General features: G+C 41.7%; 1 protein-coding gene across 7 annotated transcripts in view; it reads right to left on the bottom strand.

Annotated features, from left to right (window-relative positions):
* The window catches only part of ERG (ETS transcription factor ERG), a 1,195,114-nt gene that overhangs the window by 120,168 nt on the left and 1,049,399 nt on the right, over positions 1 to 25,547 (bottom strand). For all 7 annotated transcript variants that reach the window (XM_069636074.1, XM_069636076.1, XM_069636075.1 and 4 more), the window contains one exon: positions 341 to 492. In XM_069636074.1, coding sequence (XP_069492175.1) covers positions 341 to 492 — 152 coding nt within the window. The remainder of the gene's footprint in view (positions 1 to 340; positions 493 to 25,547) is intronic.

Below are 25,547 nucleotides of genomic sequence, written 5' to 3'. Positions count from 1 at the left end.
GACAACTCTACCCTCACCTACAAACACAGAGCCATATATTGAGGTACAGCGAAAATGAGACCACTGAGAGCGAGGAAAAGAGACAGAGAGAAAGAGAGAGAGAGCGAGAGGCACCATGGGCCTGATTTAAAAAGCATTTTTCAATGGGGGTTTCCCATAGGAAAATGCTTTTGTAAATCAGGTCCCTAGTTTGTTCTATGATATGCTGAGAGAGCTGGTTCTTATGGGAAACTGATTTAAATGTGTGCAATACGGTTTTCTGCATTTCAAGTGTAACCATATAGCATCTGCGACCAGGTCCATGTTATGCTTTTATGCACTTCATACAATAGCCTCTAACCTGCTGGCACGATGACTCTTCGTTCATTGGTTGTCATGTTCGGTGGTGGGATGTGCTTCTCCTCCATGTAATTGCTGTAGTTCATCCCCACATTGTCTGATCCACTGACCATTTTAGCTCCTTTTGTCACACTGCAGTCATCGGGCGAGTTCCTAGGGAAAAAGAAGCCCACATTGTTATAGACAGTTAGCTTTATATGTGTCGATGGACTGGCGGCGGTGGAATCGTGTTTGGAGGTGCAGAGATGGAAGGACCGTGTCAGGGAAACAGGACGGCTATACAAGAAAGCAGCAACGTTGATAGATAGGTGTGTACACCATAGTGTCCATTTCCGGGTAACCAACAACTGAATAATATATGCCATTCATTAAAATCATTGACACATTAAACTAGAGTAGTTGATGTGGGTAATTGGGAAATGCTACTCCCTTGCAGCCTACCTTCTGGTATACATTGGCCAATGGGTACCTCTTCCCTCCCAAACCTATCCATGATGTGCCATATCCGCTGTTATGACCAAAGACATATCCATATGCAATTCTGATCACATGCATTCAACATGAGATATCCATTATGCAATACACGTACAGCAAATTGTGAGCTCAGAACAGTTGAGGTCTTTTTTTGTTACTAGAATTTCTGAAATTCTGTAAATGCAGGCACTCTTCTCGGGACATTGGTGAAATCATGAGAGTTTACCGGGTAAAAAGCAGAAAGGGACTGTCTACTGTCTTATATGTGATAGAAGTAGTAGAAGTTTGTCATTTATATACTGGGTTATCCCGTTAGTATGTCCTCAACGCGCTTGTTGTGGGTATGCCGTCGGGGCAGCTAAATCCAAGGTATGGGAACATTGTCAGGAGGAATAGAAAGTGTGTACACATTTGGCCAAGATAGGGAGTTGGGTGGGCAGGCCGAGCTCCATTTAGCTCATTATGGTTCCAACATCTGCAGAGATTAGCCAAATATTGCACATGAATTGCTGTACATCGCATCAGTATTTTCAGTATGTGAGGATTATAACAGTAATCCTCACACAATGCCATAAAGAGGCATTAGATAGTTTACAGACGCCTTTCGACCCACGTGGACCAGGCTGCACCTCACTAAGGAGGTCCAACAAGGCCGAAACATGTCTGGGGTTGCTTGGTTTTCTGTGCAGAGGGGACCTGGCCTAGCAGTTCGGGCTGGGCTGCCACCTTCGGTGGCGGCAGCTGCTGACTGATTGCACATGGCTGGTCCCCTTTTGCAATGGCGCAGACGGGCTAAAAAACGGTGGTGTGGAAGGTTGCCCAGAGCAGTTGCCAGTGGTTTAGATTCATTCGAAACCTTCCACCCATCACTTTTGTGGTCAGTTTCGACCCACGTGAAACAAGAAAAGCTCAGAAACCAGTCCTGCATCTGTAGGCCTCAAGGGAATTTGGGAAACAAACTAAGGGGGGTAACAGAGGTTAAACAAAGGGTGTGGAGACAAGCAACTAGAGCAGAGGGTTAGGAAACCTCACTGAAACCACTTTTTGCAAGAGGAGGGATGCCTTTAATGATTGAGTACAATCCTCTCAACAAGGATCCTTGATGCCGCACCATAGAACTGGATTCGAGTGGACCGAAGAGTGCCACCCTGTCACAGAGATTTTAGCAAAGCATTTTCGATGATGTATTTCATAAACTCCCTAATGCTAACTTATGTTATGCTAACTCAGGAACTGCACTCCATCACCTCCAAATGATCCTAAACATACAACTCTGTCTTTCTCGCTTTTGGGACATTCTTTACTGTGGAGTCTTTCAATGATCTGTGCTCTCCCATTTACTGTTCAGACCTCCCATCCGAGACATGTGCCCATGCTCCTTCATATCTCTAAAGGAACTCTCTATCTCAAAGAAAATGGCTGCAGACCGTCAGGCCATGTCAAAGGAATGGGTGTTCTAACCGTGCCTCCCTCAGGTAGAGAAAAGATTCCATCCAACATGTGGCTCCTATTTTAGTGAGACCTACAGTCGGCTGTGTTAAACCTAAATCAACATCAATGAAGGCAGACTCTCATGTTTTCGTACATTAAGTGGGACTGAAAGTAGCAAAGTCTAAATCAGCCAAGAATTCAATAAGCAACTAGACTTCCTTAGTGGATTTCTGTTCTGGGCACTATTTAACATTTGGTTCTGTCAATAGTCTATAGCAAACTTATGTGGAAGAGGGTTGGAAGTGGGATACTTGCAGCAATGTGGGTGGAAGACCCTCCAATTACTAGAAAGAGTACACAAACATATATAAAAAAAATCCAGGGGAAATTTGGAATAAAGTTTTTCTTAGAAAACACAATAGATGACAATTAGATTAATGAAGAGTGCTTGAGGTGGTCTACCTGGATTTGAGCAATACCTTTAAAATGAATTGAGTCACTTAAAAGAGTCAGTAGGAAGCCAAGCATGCTCAATATTGCACCTACTGTAAGAATGGTAAGCTCGGTTAAATGACATGATTCAACGATTCCTAATATTAAACAGATTTTGAGGACCCCATCAAATTTCGGAAAGTGTTCCTAGTGCAGCGAATTAATAAATTGTACTTGTTGGTCGTGCTCGCCCCTAACTTTGCAAAACAACAAATATATCTGTACAAACATGACATGTCCAATAATTTGGATTTATTGCAGACAAATGTTCTTTTTAATACAGCCAACACGTGTTTCGACACAAGGTCTTTTTCAAGGCATGGGTGTCTAAAGGAATTGTCATTGTGCCGTGACTTGTACTTCTAAGCGGTCATATTGAATGATGACTTTTAGATTGAAATTGATCTTCTTTAACTTCAGTTCCGTGTTCCCAATTTAATTTGGCATGCATGTTATCGGGTGGCTCTTCGGATTATCTAGTCCTATTTATGGATGTGATGCCCGGTAGAGGATCATCACTAGCCACCCGCGTGTTTACTCCACTATGCGGCTACACTCAGATCCTTACGTAGTGCGTCAAAGAAGTGCCTTCATGGCAATATGGGTAACACACAGATGTCCTAATTGTTTCCATAACATTTTCACTTAGTACATAGCATTACACATATATGTTTTTTTTATCGTAATGTATTTTTAATTCAGATTCCTTTAATATTTTGTTTTATTTTTTGGGGAGAATATGTTCGGCGAAATGGGGGAAGTTCACAGTTTGCCAGTGGAGCAAATTTTGATTCAAACTAATCCAATTTTGCTTTGCGTGAAATACATGTAGTTAGTTCTAGAATCTGGTCATATGGCTTAGCGGGTTAAGTGATTGATGCTAATAACTTTAGGTTTGCAGGTCAGAAATTAAAATCTTGCTGATTTAGAAGTTTATCTTTCCAACATTGGAAAAATGATTGCCAATAATAGGCCTATTGTGATCAGTGTACAGAATGGAGCAGATGCAGAGAAATCTGCAGACACCTTGTTTCCATTGGTTTCATCTCACATGATCAATTCCGGAAATCTGCACCTGAAGGTTTTCCACTCTGAGCAGGGAATCCCTTGTCTATCCCTGTAATCAAATGTCTAATCCCAGCAGATAGACTGGATTCTTTCACATTGTGTGCGTATTTTTACCCCTCAAAAAAGTAGGCACAATATGTAGGAATCCATAGCAATGGCATCCAGAAGTTTTCATAGCAACCACCACTGTTGATCTATGCTAAGCGTGCTTGGGTGCATAGTGGAAATCGAATCGGATCCACCGGGTGATCTGGTGTTAGGTTCAGGAACCCTGATCGAAGCCAGAAATTTATTTTGTATGCATCGGCTCATTTTTCGTTAGTACATTGTTGTCTAAATCCATACCTCGAGGGCCTGAAACATGTCTGATTTTCAGGATACCCCTCATTGAAATGCATGTGACACATTTGCATACAATGATTCTAAATGTATTAAAAATGTTTCCCATGTATGTTAATGAGGGATATCCTGAAAACCTGTCAGGATTCCAGCCCTTGAGGACTGCAGTTGGACAACCCTGCTTTAGTACATATCAAATGTATGGGGCATATGAGTATGTACTGAACACATACGGCCCTCACCTTGCTCCCCTACCTTAGCCATTCCCACCTGACAAAGTGCCAAGGAGTGATGTTTTGGGCACATCTACCGTACAGTACTTTGCAGCATGACACAGTAAATGAGTCACAGGACACGCACTAACACACACACAAACAAACATGCATATAACATTTTACTTTCTATTTTATGGTTTATCTTCGGTAAATGTTTAAATACAGCCTGAGCGACCTCAAAAAGTACATCTTCAAAATATCTCTTCCCCTCACTGCCCCCCACTCACGCCATTCACACACTCCTGACTAAGACTTGACTTTAATAAGCACACAGTGCCCACGCCATAGTATTTACCATTTATGTTGGCAAATCATTTATTTATTTATTTATTGTATTTGTTGGTAGCAACACGACCCAGAGGTATCACAGAGTAGTGGAAAGTCCTTAAAGCGCTTTGGAAAGTAGGAGAATGCAACTCAACATTTCTAAAAGTGAACTATCTGACAAATATTCATTCAAATACTGTCAATTCCCTAGAAAATACGATGAAAAAGCAATTAAGGGAGTTATGAATCAGGCTTTACAAATACATTCTGAATAGAACTGCAAGTACAAAAGAGAACCCCAGAGATAATCCATGTTCAGTAAAATGATCAAGGGACGTGTATGACAAAATGATATGATCTGATAAGGCATTTGTAACGCGCCTATACACAAGTGTTTCAAGGCGCGACGAGGCGGGGGGGGAACAAGGGAAGACAGACAACGATCTTACTAGGCCAGGTGTCATTCAGATCGCGCAAGTGCAAGGGTAGAGGGGAAGGGAAAAGTGCATGGGGGAAAGGGATAGGGGAAAGTGCAGTACAGGGTTATTAGCATACAGCATACAGGATAAATAACAAGGGCCAGCTGGTGGCAAGTGCGAGGTAAGTGCAGACAAGTGCTGGGAAGGGGGGCTGTATGGATACAGACACAGTCCCGTAGTGCAGGGGTTGCCGTGGAGGCAGTGCAGGGGAGAGTGGCTGGGCCGAGAACGGTGAATGGCCCAGTTGCAGATTCAGTGCAGTTTCAGTAGTATTAGCAGGGCAGAGGGGGAGAGAAAGCGGAGGCAAAGAGGAAGGTTTTGAGGTGCTTCCGGAACCGGAGGTGGTTCTCCTCAAGTTTCAGGGAGGTAGGAAGGCTGTTCCAGAGGGAGGCCCCTGCAGTGGAAAGAGATCTGCCCCCAACTCGTTGTTTGGAGAAGCGGCTGACCCTGAGGGAGTTGGAGGCGGATGAGCGAAGAGCTCGAGAAGGAAGATATTTAGGAAGATAGAGTTGAAGGTATTTTGGCCCAAGGCCCCAGACGGCCTTGTGGACAATGCAGAGGGTTTTGAACTTGATCCTCGCAGTCACTGGGAGCCAGTGTAGTGATTTCAGTCCTGGAGAGATACGGTCCCTGGGCTTGAGGCCAAGGACAAGTCTTGCAGTCCTGTTCTGGATGAGTTGCAAAGGGCGGAGAGTAGAGGCGGGCAGATTAAGATAGAGGCTGTTACAGTAGTCCAGCTTAGAGAGAACCAGTGCTCTAGAGACAGTGAGCTTCTGGGGTAAGCAAGATACGACATAGACAGAAATGAGCCACTAAAATGTCTTCTAATACACACCTTTGCAAGGCATGAATGCCAGCACTAAGCACTCAGTAAGGCAAGAACCCTGTTTGTAGAGGGGTTGGTCTTAAATATTCATCAGTATTTTATCCAGTATCAGTCATCGAGAGGATAGCTTAAGGGCAACACGCTCGCATTGGAAGCAAGACGGCGCAGAGCAAGACAGGTTCGATCCCCGGGTCCCACCTAGAAACCTCTGGGTATTGAGCGCGTTATAAATATCCAATTAAAATTACAATCGCTTGATGGATTATTTCAACCTGTCGTGGTCGATTCCACAGATGGACGGACGACCACCAACTTGCGAAAGAGTGCATGTTGTTCTGCTGTAAGGTTTTGCAGACATGAAAATAAATGCTATAAAAAAATATAAAATGGACCAATTGAAAAAGGGATTGGAGGAACCTCCAGTGGATTCTCAACACAGGCAAACACTCACACCACTTCACAACTAAAGCCAAGAAGGTGAAAGCCAGAGACCAGAGAACCATGGGTGATCATTAACTCATCATCATACATCACCATGCACCCCGCTTGGGCAAAGGCAGCCCAGGTTCTGTCTACTGCCACACCATGCAGAGAGTGAAGAGGTGCAGTTAGTTTCTCAAAGGATCAGTGACGATATGGAAAAAGGAAAAATCAAATTAGTTGCCACTCAATGAGGCAGACGAAGGTAAAAATGCGTGATGGACAGTGCTAGAGGTCTCGACAGCAAGTACTATAGATCTTGGGAATCATTTGAGAGCTCATTGATACTAGAAACTAAGAACATCAAGAAGTGAGTGAGTGCAAGAGGCTGACTGTGAAAAATCCATACAGCACACATTGTGCGGACTTTCATTTGTGATGTTTGTCCTCAGCCTGTGTGCAAGGTAAATGTTACCTCGTGAGATAAATGTAGCTGTGGGTTGGGCTTTGGCATGCAATTGCACACAAAAAATCCCCCTCAGCATTTGAATGAGTAAAAAAAGGTAATTGTTGTGTATTTTGCCGGATCCTGGCTCCTTCCACCCGGTGATCTGCTGGGCCCTTAGCGGGATTTTCTTTTTGGACAGAGAGGATGTTTGGTCCCCAAGAGGTGAAAGCATTTGTGTCTCTTCCTTTGAGATGGGAGTCTATATAGGGCTACCCTAATACTGCCAAACTTAATTACCTTTATCACCACTCGGTCCTGGGGAGTTACCACAGGATTAGAAGTGGTGGTAATTACCCATGTTTGGTGTCCATTGGACTCCATCAGCGGAATGACTGAGAGGTAAATGCACTGATTTTCTAAGGTAAAATGGAAGATTTATCTGTAGCAACAAGCAGGAAGTGGATCCAACACTTTCCTCTGGAAAATTGCCCAGATTTACCACAGAGTAATTCTGCTGGCAGTAAATCTGCCAGAACGGTCATTTGACAATGCAGGAAAGGTGGCAGCAACAGAATTGCCGCCAATTTTTCCCACACCGCCAGACTTGTGATGAGGCACTATGAATGGGTTCTCCCACACAGCTTGTGAAGAGTGTAGACCCTAAGACTCACTTTCTTTGCTATCAAGGTCAATAGTCGCTGGCACATAGGTCTGACCTAAAGATATGTTTGTGCCGAACATGTTGAGATTTGCTGACCGAAAATGTAGTTGTTTAGATATGTCAAAGAGCTTGGGGAAAAATATATAATGAGTGTAGGACTCACAAAAGACATACCGTGGCAGAAAGCAAATGTTCTCTGTAATTGTAATTGGTTATTTATAGCGCGCTTAATACCCAGAGGTTTCTAAGTGCGGACTCAGGGATCGAACCTGTGTTGCTCTGTGTCCTCTTGCTTCCAAGGTTTTGCTCCTGAGCTATCCTCCTCTGGAACTATTTTGGGCTTGCCCCGGTAGGTACCTGCCGGTCACAGCAGTCCTCTTTTACTTTATGGGTAACTGGAGGGACAGCTCAAACTAGTGGGAGGACTATGAGCTAAAATAGAATTGAAACAAAAGGGTTGCTTCCTGCCACATACACTCAAGTATTTACTAACATTTGGGTAAATCATTTTCATGTTGTCATGTTTTTAACTTAACAGGGACAACTATGTGCCTCCCATTATCATCTTGAAAAATAGAGAAACATAGTACTGAATTGAGTTCACACAGCTTTTATTATTTAGCTAGCGAGTATGTTTTTTTCTTTTTTTCTTTTTCAAAACATTTCTGTGTTTTTCATGGAGAGAATTTACTAGTGTGCTTTTTTTTATCAATCTCGGATAGTGCATAGAGGGATGCATAAACATAAATATGCAAACAACAACATGATATAACACAAATCTCGAAAACAGCTATATGCTTAAACAAAAAACACACAAATCATTATATATAGAACATAAAGGTTCAAGGCTTTTGTTTGTTCCTAAAGGTGCTGGGAGCTATGCTCTTTTCTATTGACCTCTATATGATCAAAAGTGCCAGGCGGGGGCTGAGGGGGGTGACCTTTTACTTTATGGACACAATTTACAATGGAGCAAATCTGTATAGGTTTATTTGCAAATACATCTCACAAACGTTTACTCAGCAGCATTTTAAACATGTACCAGGGATCTCAGATTTGGTACAATATTGCCCGAACTTTGCACGGTTCCATGAATGAGGGTTTGTCTGCAGTGCGAAATCACATTTCAGCAGTGCAAATTCACTTTGAACCGGGAAAATATTCCATGAATCGGGCCCTTAGTATACAAATTCAAAAGCTCAAAGTACAGCCTGTTCTCAGGAGCCTAAAAAAGAAAACGTTCTGATTCAATATTTATTAGATACATATGTATTTATAATAAATATGTATTAATTAAATATTTATAAATCCCTTTGTTTATGGGGCCTCATGCCGCCGAGACACATGTGTCTATGGTCCAGGTTCACCCCTGTAGAGAGATTCTGGCTTCCACACTAATAAGCAGTGCGGATATGCTGAGGACATGCAGCAAAGCACAGAGGGATGTGCAGTGCAGTTATGCTGAGGACATGCAGCAAAGCACACAGAGATGCGCAGTGCGGATATGCTGAGAATATGCAGCGAGGCAAAGAGGGATGCTAAGTGCGGATTTGCTGAGGACATGCAGCAAAGCACAGAGGATATGCAGAAAAACAGAGGATATGCCTAGGACATGCAGCACAGAACAGAGGATATGCTGAGGACATGCAGCAAAGCACAGAGGACATGTGCAGTGCAGAAATGCTGAGGACATGCAGCAAAGCACAGAGGGATGCGCAGTGCGGATATGCTGAGAATATGCAGCAAGGCACAGAGGAATGCTAAGTGCGTAAATGCTGAGGAAATGCAGCTAAGCACAGAGGGATGCGCAGTGTGGATATGCCGAGGACATTCAACAAAGCACAGAGGATATGCTGAGGACATGCAGTAAAGCACAGAGGATATTCTTAGGACATGCAGCACAGCACAGAGGATATGCTGAGGACATGCATCAAAGCAAAGATGTCATGCTGAGGATATGCAGAAAAGCAAAGAGGATATGCTTAGAACATGCACCAAAGCACAGAGGATATGCTAAGGACATGCAGCAAAGCACAGAGGGATGCACAGTGTGGATATGCTGAGGATATGCAGCAAAGCACAGAGGGATGCACAGTGCGGATATGCTGAGGACATGCAGGCAGCAAAGCAGAGAGGGATGTGCAGTGTGGATATGCTGAGGACATGCAGAAAAGCACAGAGTATATACTGAGGACATGCAGAAAAGCACAGCAGATATGCTTACGACATGCAGAAAAGCAGAGAGGATATGCTTAGGACATGCAGCACAGCACAGAGGGATGTGCAGCCAACTTTCACAGATCCATAGTCAGAGCAGCCGCCGACAGCCATATAGCCTTCTTATTATTGCCAAGTGTAACCCCTGGATGTTGTACTCAGTTCTATAAATACATCTTTTGCAGGTATTTACTACTCATTCTCACACGCATTTTGACGCCCTTTGATTCTTTCCAAAAGCCGCCCCGTTTGACTCAGTAACAAACCCTAAGCCATCCTCGTGCCTTTCAAATGCTCCCAAACGCATACATGCCAACAGACATGAGACGAACAATAACTCGTGCAATGAAACTAATCCACGGGTATACTATAAAGACAATGTATTCAAATAGTGAACGTAGAACACTTGTTTAACCACATTGTATGAATTTTTAAGAAGACCTACATGGAAAATCCAAAAATACACAGCTGCCGTATAGGCTTGTTGATATATGTATTAAAAGAAAAACAGTTATATGCGGACGTGCGAGACTTGGCATGAACTCTAGATCGGTGATGTATTAATTGAATATTAACCCGAAGTGGGGCTGGACATCGTGCTCACAAAATGTATAAAAAGCCAATGCATTCTAATGTACAGCCTCTCTCACTGAATACATTGAACCACGCTGGAGTTCATTGTGTTGTACTGAGGGCCGATAGCTATCTGATTTTGCTCTGTTTTTGTAACTGGATTCAGTATAAAATAAAGTTCTTTGTATGTTCCTTTGTAACCAGTGTTCGGTGTATTTCCTTTTGGGGTACTCAGCCTCGATATTTTGATTTTTGTTTTCACACTACAAACATTTTTTATCTGAGCACTCGGTGTATCCATAGGACCACAATGGTTGTTAAATGTGTTGTAAGACTACCTTGGACTCTCAGCAGGCGTCAAACTAAAAGGTTTGCAATTGTGGGGTTAAATGGATGAGATTAGACCTTTTCCTGATGTCTAAAGGGAGACTGGTCAAGAACTTGGCCCCCGAAGACTGTGCATGATTTCCCATAAACCCTTCATCTAAAAAACCTTGCAAGGGCAACAAGTGCTCTGATGAAGATCTAAGGGCTCTGCTATTTTAATGCCATGCAAACCTTCTGCTCAAATATGAAGGAGTGGTGCCATAGAGAGTTTTATGGATCAGAGTTAAAAGTTTAATTTTGGCATGGCATGGATGGCAGTCAACAAAGCGTTCTGAAAATGGGGTGGCATGTGTTCTCTCCTGTTGCTGTTCGTGACATTGTGAGCAGCCATATTCTGCAACATCTGCATGTGAATGATATAATGAGTAGCTTCCGCCTAGAGGCCGTTATGGTAATCTAACTTTGCTCCAATTATGGCCTTGCTAGAGTAGCACAGATGGACTCTGAAAGAAATGGGTGAAGCTAAGGATTGTCATACTATATAATAAAATGCCATATGAGTGTTTATCCAAAGCCATCATGCCCACTTCACCTGTTATCACCACTAGAGGGAGCTGTTGTTTTAGGTATACAACAATAAGACTTCAAGTCCATCTTCCATGCAAACAAAATGTGTATCTCAACAATGATAACATACACTTAGCTGCAGAAAAGGCCCAAGACAGGGATATCACTTTAAAAACATACTTCAAGTTGCAAACACTATACATTAAAAAAAACATATAAACAGAAATTAATTTAATTAACTAACAAAATAATATATTTTGTTCAAAGCACATAGGTATTATGTACTTATTTTTTGTAATATTTCTTTGTGTGTGTTATAATATGAACAATATTCTTCATGTACAATGAGGAGCAGATACAACAACTGGCCGTATTTACTATGTTAAACTTTCATTGGATTCTGTGAGATTGTGTTTGTGGTTACTACTCCTCCGTGTAAAAGGAGCAAGTTCCTTTACAAAACATTTGTTCTGTTAACATAAATTACTTTAAAATACAAAATACACCACACAATATATGTACACACTGAACATGTTTTCTTTTATGCACATTGTCCCATGTACACAGGATAGAAAGATTATAGAGAATTTTGCTGAGACTGCTGACATGTTGAGCTATAGACAGGGGCGAGTCAGAATATATAACAAGGCATTTTGCTCTATCAAAGGCATGAATTGGACAGCTTTTAGGTGAAACCTCTGCAGAAAATAAATGGGATTTTTTTTTCTCCAAATCATGTGAGAAGATGGAATGAAAAATAGATGTTTTGGCTTGATTGAGCCCTAACCAAGTTGCCACCATCAAAGCAGTTTTTTTTTAAATATGAACTGAATAATGTCTGAATACTCCCATAATTTCATTTTCAATTGGAAAATAACCTGGGTGGCATCAGCTTATTTCTGGAGGGTGACTGATAGATAATTTAGTGTGTCATGTAAAAGCTTTATATAAATGTTACAAAGTAAACAGGACATGCATGAACCTTATCACACACCATGTGTCACCACCCCTGGAACAGGCATGCATGACTTGACCTTAACTCTGGAGCATCTATTGGATAGGAGAGACTCAAACCAGATAGCTGCCTCCTCTGGCACTGCCACTATGACCCTCAAACATTCTAATAATAACTTGTGGTTGAGTGTGTTAAATGGTGCTCTCATATCTAGGAGCATCAACATGCTTGTATGTCCTCTATCTGTGATTTTCAAAAGAGTGTCCTTAACATGAAGGAGGGCCTTTTTGGTACTTTGGAAAGAGCAAAAACATGACTGCATATCCCCCAGAAGTTGTTTGATTTCCAAATGTTTCTGAAGCTGTATCTTTGCAGATTTATGCAGAATTGTATGCAGAAATGGTACGAGGTAAGGTGGGTATAGGGATATCCACATTTAAAAACTAAAAGAACAAGCCAAAAAGAGCAGCCATGAAAAGGAAGTTGTCCACCAATACTGTTGCAGAAGCTTCAATGACTGCATCATGAGGTGCCATTTTGCAGCAGCAACGGAAATGTTGCTTTCGTATGCTAGCACAGGCTGAACCCTATCCAATCAAAGCATTTTCACTCAGTAATCCAGCTTGACCAGGTGGGTGTGAAAACTGCCTGTAATCTTATTCTGTCTGTGCTTCTCTGCTGCGTGGCTGTTTCTACCATCTGCCTAAGCACACTGTACATACACTATTATACAGCCTTTGTCTCCTTGTTTGGAGTCAAGGTCCTGAGGCTGAACTCAAGGTGACATGCGATCTACATGTGTTAAAATAAGTAAGAAATTCAAAGGTGCAAGTATTTTTGAGTATGGATAGGAACATGCATGGTCACCAAGCTGAAGTGCAGTATTGCAGTTGTAACACATATAGCCTATAACCAGGGCCTCCAACCAGTAGATCACGAGCCACTGGTAGCTTGGCTGAGGCTTCCAAGTAACTATCAGACACCAAAATTAGCAGTGCATGTTTATTTTGGCGTCTGAAGCCAGTGGGCCTCTTCCCCTGCCTTCTCCTCTTTCTGCAAAGCAAAGAGTCAAAGGTTGTGTGCAGAGTGAGAGGAGAAGCTGCACCTGGGCTTGAAGGGCTCGGGGCAGTGTCCCAGTAATGGGTTAACTATCAGTACCAAAAAGTAAATGGGAAATGTGTATTGTGGCCATTTTCACCAAGAGTGCAAATGATGGCTGATTAGAAAGGAAAGGGGTGCATGAATCAGTATGTCATGTGAAACAAAGCTGGGGCTGTGATCGTTTCAGTCTCACTGTGTTTCTTTATATCCATGTCAGTAAGCAGTACTTTGGCTTTCAGTCAGAATGGAGTAAAATATAGTTACAGCTGTAATCGTTTGTTGGTGTGTGTCTGTGCGTATTTATGTGTGTGTAAAACTAAAATCTGTGTGAGTCCCAGGTTGGAAGAAAAAAGGTACATCTAGAGTAACATGTTTCTGTTTATGCTAAAACTGTGAATTATTTGTTTTATGTGAAGATTCTGAGGTCTCTGTTTTAAGGCAGCAGTACCCCATTTGCATTAAAGGTTAAGATGGAATTTGGGTGATATGGAGGAGCCCACCTATATGTGTGTTTCAACACAGGAATTCAAGTGCTAGCGGCAATTTTACATTTAAGTAAGTGTGGAAAACTACTAGCAGCACTGCATTCTGGTGCTTGTCACTTACATTTTTTAATCTGAACAGGAATATAATATGGCATGTGCTTTATCAATGTCAGGATTTGAGAGTTCTGTTTCAGTCTACGTTTTATGAACCAACAGTATGAATGTTGTAAATAGGTTAGAAAAGTGAGCAGTGGTTTGCATGTTTATTTTTTGTTATGCATAGGATTAATATAGTTCAAAGCTAGTTAGTATGTAACAGATCACTGTGCTAAACAGGGTGGCGGTTACAGGATGTGAACATTGAGGAGAGCATGGGATGGGAGAGCAATTAATAGGACTGATCCCCTTTGGCATGTACACAAACCGGGAGATCTACTAAGATATGTGGGAACTTGTATGGATATATCCAATTCTGGCAGGGGATTTTCAGCCTTTGAATATTGGGTTGAAATGGTGCAATTTATGAGCTCTTCTTTTGCTAAGAAAATTGGATAAAACGCCATACAATGTATAAGTAATTATCTAAGAGATTGGAACATTCCAATAGATACCTGGTCATCAACAGTATGAGGAATATGCCATCACTGCCACTAACACATGTTGATGTCACTGTAAACAATATGTCATAATTGTCATTTTAAACCTATGCTCTTACACATCATGAGTGGGGATGCCAGGTAAACCCTTGGTTGACCTGTATTTGAATATGCCCTAATTAATACATGATATTCACATGAGCGTGCACACACATGCACACACACACCGACAACACACTCATCAGTATTCACACATATAAAAAGATAGAGCATGCCATCTAAGGATTTTAGCACAAGAGGACTCTGTCAAGCCCCTTAGGTATCGGAAAATGAATGAAGCCTTTCTCAGCATAATGAGAGTTAATCATATCTTGCCCACGGTTTCTGATTTTGAAAGCCAATTATGCCAACAGTGCATGAAATAGCATGTGAGAGACTCACTCACAGTAACAAAGGTGTGCCCTGTGTGCTTAACTTTGTTCATAGCGTTTGATTTCTCCAAATGCACAGGAAGTACCATCACGTTATGTCAATGAAGTCTGTTTGTTGTCATCATTGCTGGTCTGATAGCACAGTGATTAAAGCGCTCACTTTGATATCTGTGCAGAGCCTGCTGACGCAGGTTCGAATCCTGGCAGGGCCAAACTCGGTCTCTCATCCTTCCGATTCAATAAGGGTAATAGTAAGCAGCGCTCAGATGCCTGAGAGTTTGTAGCGCTATATAAATGCTAAATTATTATTATTATCACTATTATGCTGTACCTCAAACTTCATCAGAATGGAAAGCTTAATAGTTGATCACTGCTCTGCAGAGAGACCACATGGCCAAATACATTTACGCTCAGTGGGCCACTGGGTGAACATTCTTTGATTGGATTGGGTTAAACATGTGCTAGCATGTGCGTGTTCTTTCTCACGAGAGTAAGGAGGTGCACTGTGCAGACCTCTCACCAGTGGTACTCGGCATGCCGTTGGGCTGCCACCATTCCTCACAAAATGCGTTTTAAGAAAAGCTACAGGCTGAATGCATTTCGGTTTTTCAAAGGCATGTTCTGCTGGCACAGTAATAGTTTGGTCACTGGAGCTGGTGGGCCAAGGGGTGTGGCCAGATCCATGCAAATGCCAACCTGTCATCTCTCATTCCATTACCAGTGGCTGGCAGAGGTCGGCTAATGCCTTTTATCCCTCACAGACGGGAGTCTGTGCTCTAAAGTGCCAGAATCCTATAATGGACGATATGGACCTTCCAGTCATAGCCCCATAAACCGCTGTGCCATACATACCACACACTTCTGTAAGATGGGCCCAAGTTGCTTCCAACCTGTTCTCAAGGCTTTCAGTCACATTGGGTGAGACTATAACTAATGTTCACACTTTTTCCTCATCTCATCCAAAGCGGACCAGAGGCTGCACCTGACAGACCAGGTTGTGACTAGTAAGATCTACATCATCCTGTATCATCTCTGTGTATTTGAACACTGTTTCCTTATTTGCGTCTGTGTTACAGACTCGTTCAAGCTATCGTCTAAGTTTAACTAGAGAAAGATCACGGGTAGTATGATGTCCATCTTCTGGTTGGACCATTCAAATATCAGGGATCACCGACAGCCTCTTATCCCAGACGTAACTGGCCTGCCTCTTACCGCAAGCATATGGCCAAGTCACAAAGAGGTTTGCAGGAGGCTTTATGCAAATGTAGATACTTGGCCCAAGATTGCAACATTCCCATGATATGGGATACACAGCCACAAGACCCGGTATTACCACTGAGGGAGAGATTTATTCTCACATATTCTGAACTGGAATTCAGCGGTCTTCCCATTTAGACAAGCAGAAGGGAATAGATTATATGATGCGCTACCTTCACCCATTTGATGCCACATATCACATCTTATATCCTACGCATTCAAACAGGTTGAAATGGATTCCAACTAAACTGTACTCATTTTCCTTATAAAACCCTCACAAGATCACAAACTATATATGCATTGGATGTCACCTTTAGGTCCTGCCACCTTCTAAAAAAAAAGAGAAATAAAAATGACACTGTTTCTCTTCCTACATGATATGATGAGTTATTTATAACACGCTTAATACCCAGAGGTTTCTAAGCACGGACCCCGGGATCAAACCTGTGGTGCTCTGTGTTGTCTTGCTTCCAAGGCGAGCACATTGCCCCTGACCTATCCTACGAAGACATGAGTTTCATACCCATCAAACCATTATTCTACCAACTGTTTCTATGACACTCCATATCACCCAAAGAGATGTGTGGCATTCCTATACATGTGCCTAAGGTTCAGATCACCTGGGCGAGATACACCTGATTGCCATTGCCAATGGTAGCCAATTAATCATCCCAATCAATTCTAGCCACTTCAGCCGCTGCAGTTCATTTTTCAGGAAAACCCTTGCATCCAAGCAATCTCTTCATTTTAGTTTTGCAGTTAAGAGTGAACACAATGCAGGAAATTGCAAATTAATGTTTGTGAGTTGAACATGTTAAACATGTGATTTTAATGTCTGTTTAATTGTACTCATTTTTTTTTAAACTTACAACATACATTGTTTCAAACTGTGGGCGGAGCACCGGGAGCACAAACAAAGTATGTCACAGTGAGTAAATTCCTATTTGGGCAACATGGGTATACAATAAACATCAATATGAAAAGTGTAACAAAGTTTGGAGACCAGGACTAGATGGTGAAAAGGAGCTGGATACGTCTCCTACATCAAGTGCATGTTAGAACAATCTGCAGATATTAATCTGGACTAGAGAAGTGGTCTTTACTCTATGTGATGCTTAAGGTTCTGGGGAGGCCTGTCTGTCTTTCTGAGGCCCCTTTTTGAATCTGTAGACATTTGGTTCCACTCTACCCATGTGGTATGATATGATATGACATTTATAACGCGCCTATACACAAGTGTTTCAAGTGTGGCAGGCCGTTCCAAAGTGCAAGGCTCTGGGATGCAAATTATCTTCCCCTGTCCCTACTTCTTAAATGTGGGCATTGCACAAGACTCCCACGGTCTAACTTTAGGTTCCACGAGGATATATATGGGTTAACAAGGGATCTGAGGTATATGGAGTGGCTGTTAATATGACAGGTAGAGGACCTTAAGGCAGGTACTTTCTTCAAAAGGCAATCAGTAACGTAGGTGGCTATCTCTGGATCACATCCAGGTGAAAGTAAGTGTGTGCTGTTTCTAGGGTTACCAAACATGAGGATCTCTGTTTTCATTTGGTAAATATTCCTAATCTTCCAGAGTAAGGATGTAAGTAACTATGAATGCCCTTTTCTGCAAAGATGTATGAGTTCTACTTTCAAGAGAAGGTAGGCAGTTCTACACAAAGGACAGTGACAAAACAAATCCGAGATCAATATCAATAGAATTATTGTCATTTCCACCCTTACATACTTTCGTTTGGAAACTGTTAACAAGAATAATGCACTCTACCAACAAAGAAAGAAGCATGAGTAATGTTGTTAAAATCCTTTCAGATCTTCAAAATATGCAATTAAGCAATTGCTCTGCTAGATTTAAAAAGCATTCTAAAGGTCTGCAAACAAAGAAACAACACATCTGCATTTCATTAATTCGACAAGAAATAACACATTTCTGGTATGAACAGCAGGACTCAAACTTACAAGAACACAGTTTGCTTCCCACAGTCTCTGCAACCACAAAGAACATTACTGCTTCCAAAAAAAGAATTGGAAAGACGCTTGAAATCCTATATACAATAATATGGAATATTTGGAGACACCACTGATGATCAACATAGCCACATCACCTTCGGTTTTCCAAGGCTATTTCTGTAATCATTAAAGTTCAGCATGAAAACTGACATGACGGCGCATTACTTGCTGCTGTGAGATTGGAACGGCGGTGGCGGCTGTCACATAGTTTCCCTGTAAACAGCTGGAACTGAATGTGAGATGTAGCAGAGAGACACTGAATCAGTTTCAGGCTTTATTTGCAATTCAAACTTGTGTTAACCGCACTGGAAAAAGTGGATTTTGCAAGGAAGGAGCCGCCAAAGAATTAGCGTACTCAGACCCTCTGGAGTGGTTTCCAAAGCCGATTATCAGCTGTTTCTCCGCAATCAAACATTTAAATAGAATTCAATTTTCTTCAGTTGAAAAAACATTCAGAATACAAAAAATGAGTTTATTCCTTATTGCTGAATTAGGAGTGAGTTTAAAAAATGTGTCATAACTAATATGCCAAAACAAAAAGCGAATATTGGGGTGAGCTGGTGCCAGGAAGCATTAATCAAAGAGATACCATGTCGCTAATGTTAAAGATTTCACTTGAACCCTCCAGGCCAGGACCACTAGACTTTGAAGTTTGGGTAGACCGGGAAAGACCCCACCTGGAGTTCCAAACCTTATTAAACGTTCACCCACTCATTTAGAGAGACCCATGGTATTTATATGTGTGTTGTCATTGAAATTCCAGAGGTAAACTGGAGTACAAATGTTTTTGTTGGTTCTTACACATATATCCCTACATGCAGAGAAGATTGCAGTATTCATAATTCCATTCTACCGTTGACAAATTGTTGGAGTTTACGAAGTGCTGAAGTCATCAGACAATGATAACAAATGAAAAATTAGCCCTGTCGACATAAGAGAACACTATTGGCTGTTGGTGTGGTGGTGGTGTGTGTGTGTGTGTGTGTGTGTGTGTGTGTAGTTTGAGATCTCTCGAAATAGAGATACTGAGCCAATAGATTTTTACAAATTCAAGTGCTACCAAATGTTTATAACAACTGGATTTCCAATGTTCCATACAAATAGATATCCAAGGAAATACTTGGAGGGACATTATTGCAGTCCTATTGCCCCATGTCGGCCTATACACCACAAGTAATCATTTGGTTCAAGGATGATGCCATACCAACTTTATCAAAAATATGTACACATTTTGTTCTCGCAATTCACTATAATTCAAACAAAAACATGAGCAGAGTGTATTTATTTAATTCTTAATTTGCAAATTCATTGAGTATTGTACATTGAGTATTTTACCCAATGGGTTACAGCCCACAGGATAATTTCTTGTGCCTGCTCTTGGGTGCAATGTTTACACTCATTATTTTTAATAGAGTGCTTTTGTGCGCACATTATATTATTGACCATGTGCGCAACTGATTAGTGAGGCAAACCACTTTGTGAGCATGATTGACCTACCATCTCTGAAGAGAGTGTGGAAGAGACTACACCCCTCCTCAAACCTTGTCATTCTTTACAAATCAGCATGAATGAGCATAAGACAGCAGTATCCTTGACAAATATTTAGGCTAACAACAGAAATCTTGTATCAGCACTTCTGAAAGAGCTCATAAACAGTCCAAGGCTTCAAGATCCTACTACGAAAAGTACTCCTGTGCAGAGAAAACTACATGTATGTATGATATGATATGATAAGGCATTTCTAACGCGCCTATACACAAGTGTTTCAAGGCGCAACGAGGCAAGGGAGGGGGAACAGAGGGAAGACAGACAGCGATCCTACTAGGCCAGGTGCCATTCAGATCGTGCAAGTGCATGTCAAGGGGGAAGGGCAAAGTACAGGGGGCAAGGGGACAGTGCAATACATGGGATAATGGAATAAATAACAAAAAAGTACGGCCAGCAGGTGGCAAGTGCAAGGGAGAAGGGTAAGGGCAGGCATCAGGTGTCAAGTGCTCGAGGTAGGACTGTAGGGATGCAGAGAACAGTCCCCAAGTGCAAGGGTTTCCAGGAGGGCAGTGCAGGTGTGCGACTGGTGGAGGGGGGGACCTGGGCCCGAGATCAGAGGGTGGCCAGGTAAACCAGTGCAGTTTCAGTATAAGCCAGGAAATCAGCAGGGGAGAGGAGGAGAAAAAGCAGAAGCAAAAAGAAAGGTTTTGAGGTGCTTCGGGAACCAGAGATGCTTCTCCTCAAGTTTCAGGGGGGCAGGGAGGCTGTTCCAGAGGGAGGCCCCGACCAAAGAAAGTAATCTACCACCAAATGCAGCAAAAGGAAAGCACTGTATTCTCAGTATAAACAATGGGTTTCATTACTGTATTCTCAGTATAAACAATGGGTTTCATTGCGTTTACTTATTTATCGAGTGGTAAACACTACTTAGAAAAGTCAACACAGAGCATGTGTTATGCCATTGAAAAGATACCACTTATAATAACTCACGTGGCTGGCAAATAAAATAAATAAATCAGACATGATTCCTTATTTGCAGGAAGGAAAATTGGCGACCAAAAGGAGTGTGACAGCGAGCATGTCAATAACAGTTCACGTGCCACGCAAATGAAGTTATTTAGGGAAGATGCTTCTCATAGTGATTGTGTTAGGGCAGTTAGTGAATCATAATTGCAGCATCCAACAAAATATAGGAAGTAAAAATAGACCTCACAAAAAAAGCAAACATTGGACACATAGGAGCCAAGCCACTGCCTCCACCCACACAATTTGATATGTTCAGTAGAACACTGGCACAGGAAGCAGCTCTAACAATAGTTTTGCCTAAAATGAAGTGGAACTTTAAGTGGGAATAGGATATTTTAATATACAAGAATTATTAGTTGGAAAGAAGTTGTGATTAGAAAAAGATATGTTTTCTAGATTTAAAAACATTTCCACTATCCGGAAATGTATCTCCATTGTCAATGGCAATTACTTTTGTGTTCCTCGAAACATATGCAAAACAATCTTATCCAAGCCCTCCTTATTACCCGGTCATAAGAGGTTTAATGAAGACTATATATATATATATATATATAAATATATATATATATATAGAGAGAGAGAGAGAGAGAGAGAGAGAGAGAGAGAGAGAGAGAGAGAGCGAGAGAGAGAGAGAGAGAGAGAGAGAGATTTAGATTTATTTAATAAGGTGAAAACAGTTTAAATATAAACTTTACACATTTATGAGTAGAAATAAAAATAAAACCAGACAGAGAAAACCAGGCAAAAAAGGGAAGACTAAAACCTCACTTAAAATTAAAATTAATAGAGAAAAAGAAATTTAGAAATTTGTTTTTCTAATCATGAGATTTCCGGGGGTAAAGAAGGATAAAGATCATTCTACATAACAGTGACAAAACAATGTGATGCTGTAGCGGAGAACATAGAGCATAGATCAATAAATAAATAAAGCTATAGATATATATATATGTTTGCTTTGCCACCCTTTTCACCCAGCCTAAACAAATAGGAGACTTACTATGATTCCTTCAAAGCACTTTAAGACATTGCAGAGGCTTACTTGATAGGTTAATAGCAGCACTGCTCAGATGTACAAGAGCTGGAGTGCCTTCTCCAGTAACTATGGGTCCTTCTTCTGCAATTCACTGTTAACAGTTAAACAGCATAGATGGGATTCTAGAGCTCTGAACAAAGAAGAGGTGATTATATTGAATAGGACTGACCCGATTAGCACAACAAAGAATCAGAAAGTGCTGTTCCCTAAACTAGAGGTTGCAGCCCTACAATGCAAAGAAACAGCACCTTTCCTGATACATCTGGCTTTATTTTAGAAAGAGTCTCATTTCACCACCAAGCAATGTACTCCTATAAGCCCCAGACTCCTGTATTGGCTTACCATATCCGTTGATAGGTGTCAGTAAATAGTCAGGTAGGCTCCTGTAGACATTCTAGCAGTAAAGCACTATATTATTTGCAGACAATCAATCCTATACATATAAAATAATATCTAAAGACTCAGCATCATATTATGGGCTTTTTAAGAACACGTCATGAATACGGTTGAGCAGAATTAAACAAGACCTCCGTAAAACCGTTCATTCCTAGGAGAGAGTTACTGTAATATTCTTTTAGCTCTATGTATTATGGCGCTCTGAAAACTTGGAACGTATGCAGATTTCCTAAACAGCATTGTAGATTTCTGAATATCTGTTGCCCTAATGCTATATATAAGTAGCGGAAGGAATATTTTCATATCCATAATCCTTTGTAGTCCAATAAAATAATATTGAAATGTTGTTTTCCTCTTATGCGGTAATGGTAGCCCTGCTACCGTATCCTTAGCAGGCAAACATTATAACATCAGGGGCTAGTTAGAATATTTTAGCTTTCTTAACAGAGAAAGCATATGGCAGGTAACTGCTGTGCCCTGTGTTGTATGTGTTTTAATTGTTCAAAATGTGGACATTATCACTGTGCACTGCTGTTGCTCTTCTGAGCATAACCCACAGGGAAACTGGGCAAATGTATATGACTACAGTGTAGGGGAAACATAGCCTTGGAGTTCCATTTACTAACTCCATTTCTCACTCTAACTTACTTAGTGATTCTCATTCTGTGCAACCATTAGTGTTGTTTCTCTTTATCTTTATTCGTTGCATCTATTACTATACAACAGCAGCAAAGGAGACCACATAATCAAAGATTCTAATATTCAGAAATGAGGCTTGCTGATAAGAGTCTGCTGGCATATGACAGAGCAGCAAATTGGCAGCCTAATCTGCCCACAACGTGATTCTGTTTGGCCCTGCAGGGGTTGGATTGCCCAACCCCTGAGCCCCTCTGATTGGGTGAAATTCTGTCCACCACCTCTCCCACTACCACTTCTATTCTGGGCTACCTTTCCCCTACCTCTTATATCAAATGATCACCCATCCTTTTCAGCTCCAACCCATCTTGAAATTCTATCAACCTGTTTGCTCCCCAAATGGTCAAAGACTTACTCGCAATCGCCTGCCCTTACCTCTCTGAACTCTTTAGTTTCTCTCTCTCTACTGGACTCTTTCCTGCCTCCATCAAATCTGCAACTGTCCTGCCACTATTGAGGAAAGCATCTGCTGAGACAAACATCCAGGCAATGTATCACCCAGTTTCCCTCCCCCATTATTCAAACATCCTTGCAGGTGGTCTCCAACTCTATCACTAAGCACCAGGATAATAATGACCTTGGAGATACCCTTCAATGTGACTGCCCTAGTAAACTGTCACTGTGACTGCACCCATGAATGTCCTTCAACTTTCTCTCTGATGTTCCACCACTCCAAACTATGTTCTCTACTCATCCATTATGACCGGGTTGCTACTTTCAACACTGTCAACAATTCTTCTCTTCATTTCACTCTCCAAGACCTTCAGTTTTACAAATGTGCTCTCACCTGGATCCCCTCCTCTATGGAAGTTTACTCCTTTAACATCTGCTGGAACTCACAAATGTCTGACTACCACCCTTCTCCATGTTGGTATCCACCAAGGATCAATCATTGGACCTCTGCTCTTTACTCTATACACCCTTTCCCTAGAATGGCTTACCTTGTCCTTTGGCCTTCAGTATCAATTCCTTGTCATCTGATCTTCACCTTCTATACCTATGTCCTGCAAAGACTCATCCTTTGGGTTACACTATCAACCTTTCCCTACTGACACTCCAATATTGTTGACTTTCCCTCCTTTACTGCAGCCATCTCAGAAAAGATTACAAACTGTCTCACTGCAATTCGTCAATGGATGGCTCTCTGCTGCCTCATACTGAACTCTTCAAAAATGGCAGTCAGCTTTCCCCTCTCCTATCTCCTTCCCATCTGACCTTCTAGCTCCCTCACCCAACTCTTGAAACCTGTGGGTCCTCTTTGATAGCAACCTCTGTCTGCAGCAATTCTTCACTACCACTGACTCTGCTGCTGTATTAACCTGTTCAACATTCAAAAAAGGTGTCTATTTCTTTCTAACCGCTGTACAAAAACTTTAATATCCATCCTTGTGCTCCGCATACTTGACTTCTGCTGAAGCCTACATCTTGGCCTATCCCTCTAATCCTTCCTTCCTCTAAGCAAAGTTATTAACCTTTCTACCCGCACTCTCTATAACCTAACCAGATTCTCCCCCACTTCTCTTTACAGCCAGCATGCTAGTCAGCTCACATGCACAACCGCTCCCTTCCTTATCCTAGTCTATAAACATATAAAGGGTCTTGCTCCTCAGTACCTGTCTGATTGGATATGTTTAACCACCATCTCGTTCCCTCTGCACTCAACCTTACTGTCCCATGTTTCATGCCCCCCTAGGCCTCCACTCGGTTCTGCTCGTTCTCCCTACTCATCCTACTCATTGCAACCCACTGCCCATCACAATCAAAGCCAGACCAACAGTGGATCCCTTCAAAGCTCTACTTAATCTTTACTTATTTGCTAAAGAGGCATTCCCCCTGCCTTCTCCCCATCCTCCCACTCCCTCCAGTGACGCCTAAACATGTAATTTTGTATATTTATACAACACTCCACTTTAGTATGAAACAATTACCAGCTACGATTAATATATTTTTTACATGGCCTGCGGTAGCGGGCCTTTAGTTATGTTTAAGTTGCTCATCTCATAGAAAGAGCACTTTTTGGGTGGCTTATAACTTTGCCACCCCCTGGTGCGGTTTCGTCCAGGGGGGCCCAGTTACAGGGTGGGTCCCAAAATGTGTGGAAATCCTCATAGACGCAATGGAACAAAAATGTTTGCTTGCACCTACAGCCCAAACCGCTGGATGAAATTTTACCAAATTTGCGCCAGGAGCAGTGGCTAGGTCCCGGAAACGTTCTTTTATGAATTTTGTGTAAATCTGTGCAGTATTTTATTTTTTTTAAATTGCCAAATTAGGTACAAACAAATGTGTGATATCTGGTCCGGTCAGCAGACTAATTTCCTGATACAGAGTCCGTGGACGCCTGCGGACCCATCAGAGAGCAACGTGATGTTTGCAAACATCATATGCGCCTGCTGATTGATCAATTAAATACGTTAGGCATGAAAAAACGTTTGAAATGTACACCATGTTGGATTCACAAACAGAGCCCGTAGTCCACAGATATCGCAGTAAAAACATACTAAAAAAACACAACATTGCACTTGTCCAACTAATTGAACTTTCTCTGGGGAGGTGAGGGGTGAAGAGGATGGGATATGGCCATAAATATCCAAAAGTCAGGTGTTTTTTCTTCTACAAAGTCTGAAAACATCTCAGATGTTCTGGGACATCCGTGTTTTTTCTGCATTACAGGGTCGGTGAAAAGCAGTTTTTGGATGGCTTATGACTTTGGCGCCACTCAATGATACTGCATGAAACGTTGCAATATGATTTTAGAACTGGCCTTGAATGGTTCTGCAAAGTATGTTGCTGTTTTGCAAAGAGGGGGCAAAAATAGAGGTGGGTCCCAAAATATTTGAAAAGCTTATAAATTTGGTGCCCTTCGA

The sequence above is a fragment of the Ambystoma mexicanum genome, chromosome 7p, assembly GCF_040938575.1.
Source record: "Ambystoma mexicanum isolate Mex_15411 chromosome 7p, UKY_AmexF1_1, whole genome shotgun sequence".
Lineage (NCBI taxonomy): Eukaryota > Metazoa > Chordata > Amphibia > Caudata > Ambystomatidae > Ambystoma > Ambystoma mexicanum.
Note: the sequence above shows the minus strand (reverse complement) of the source record. Positions and strands in the feature narration are given on the sequence as shown.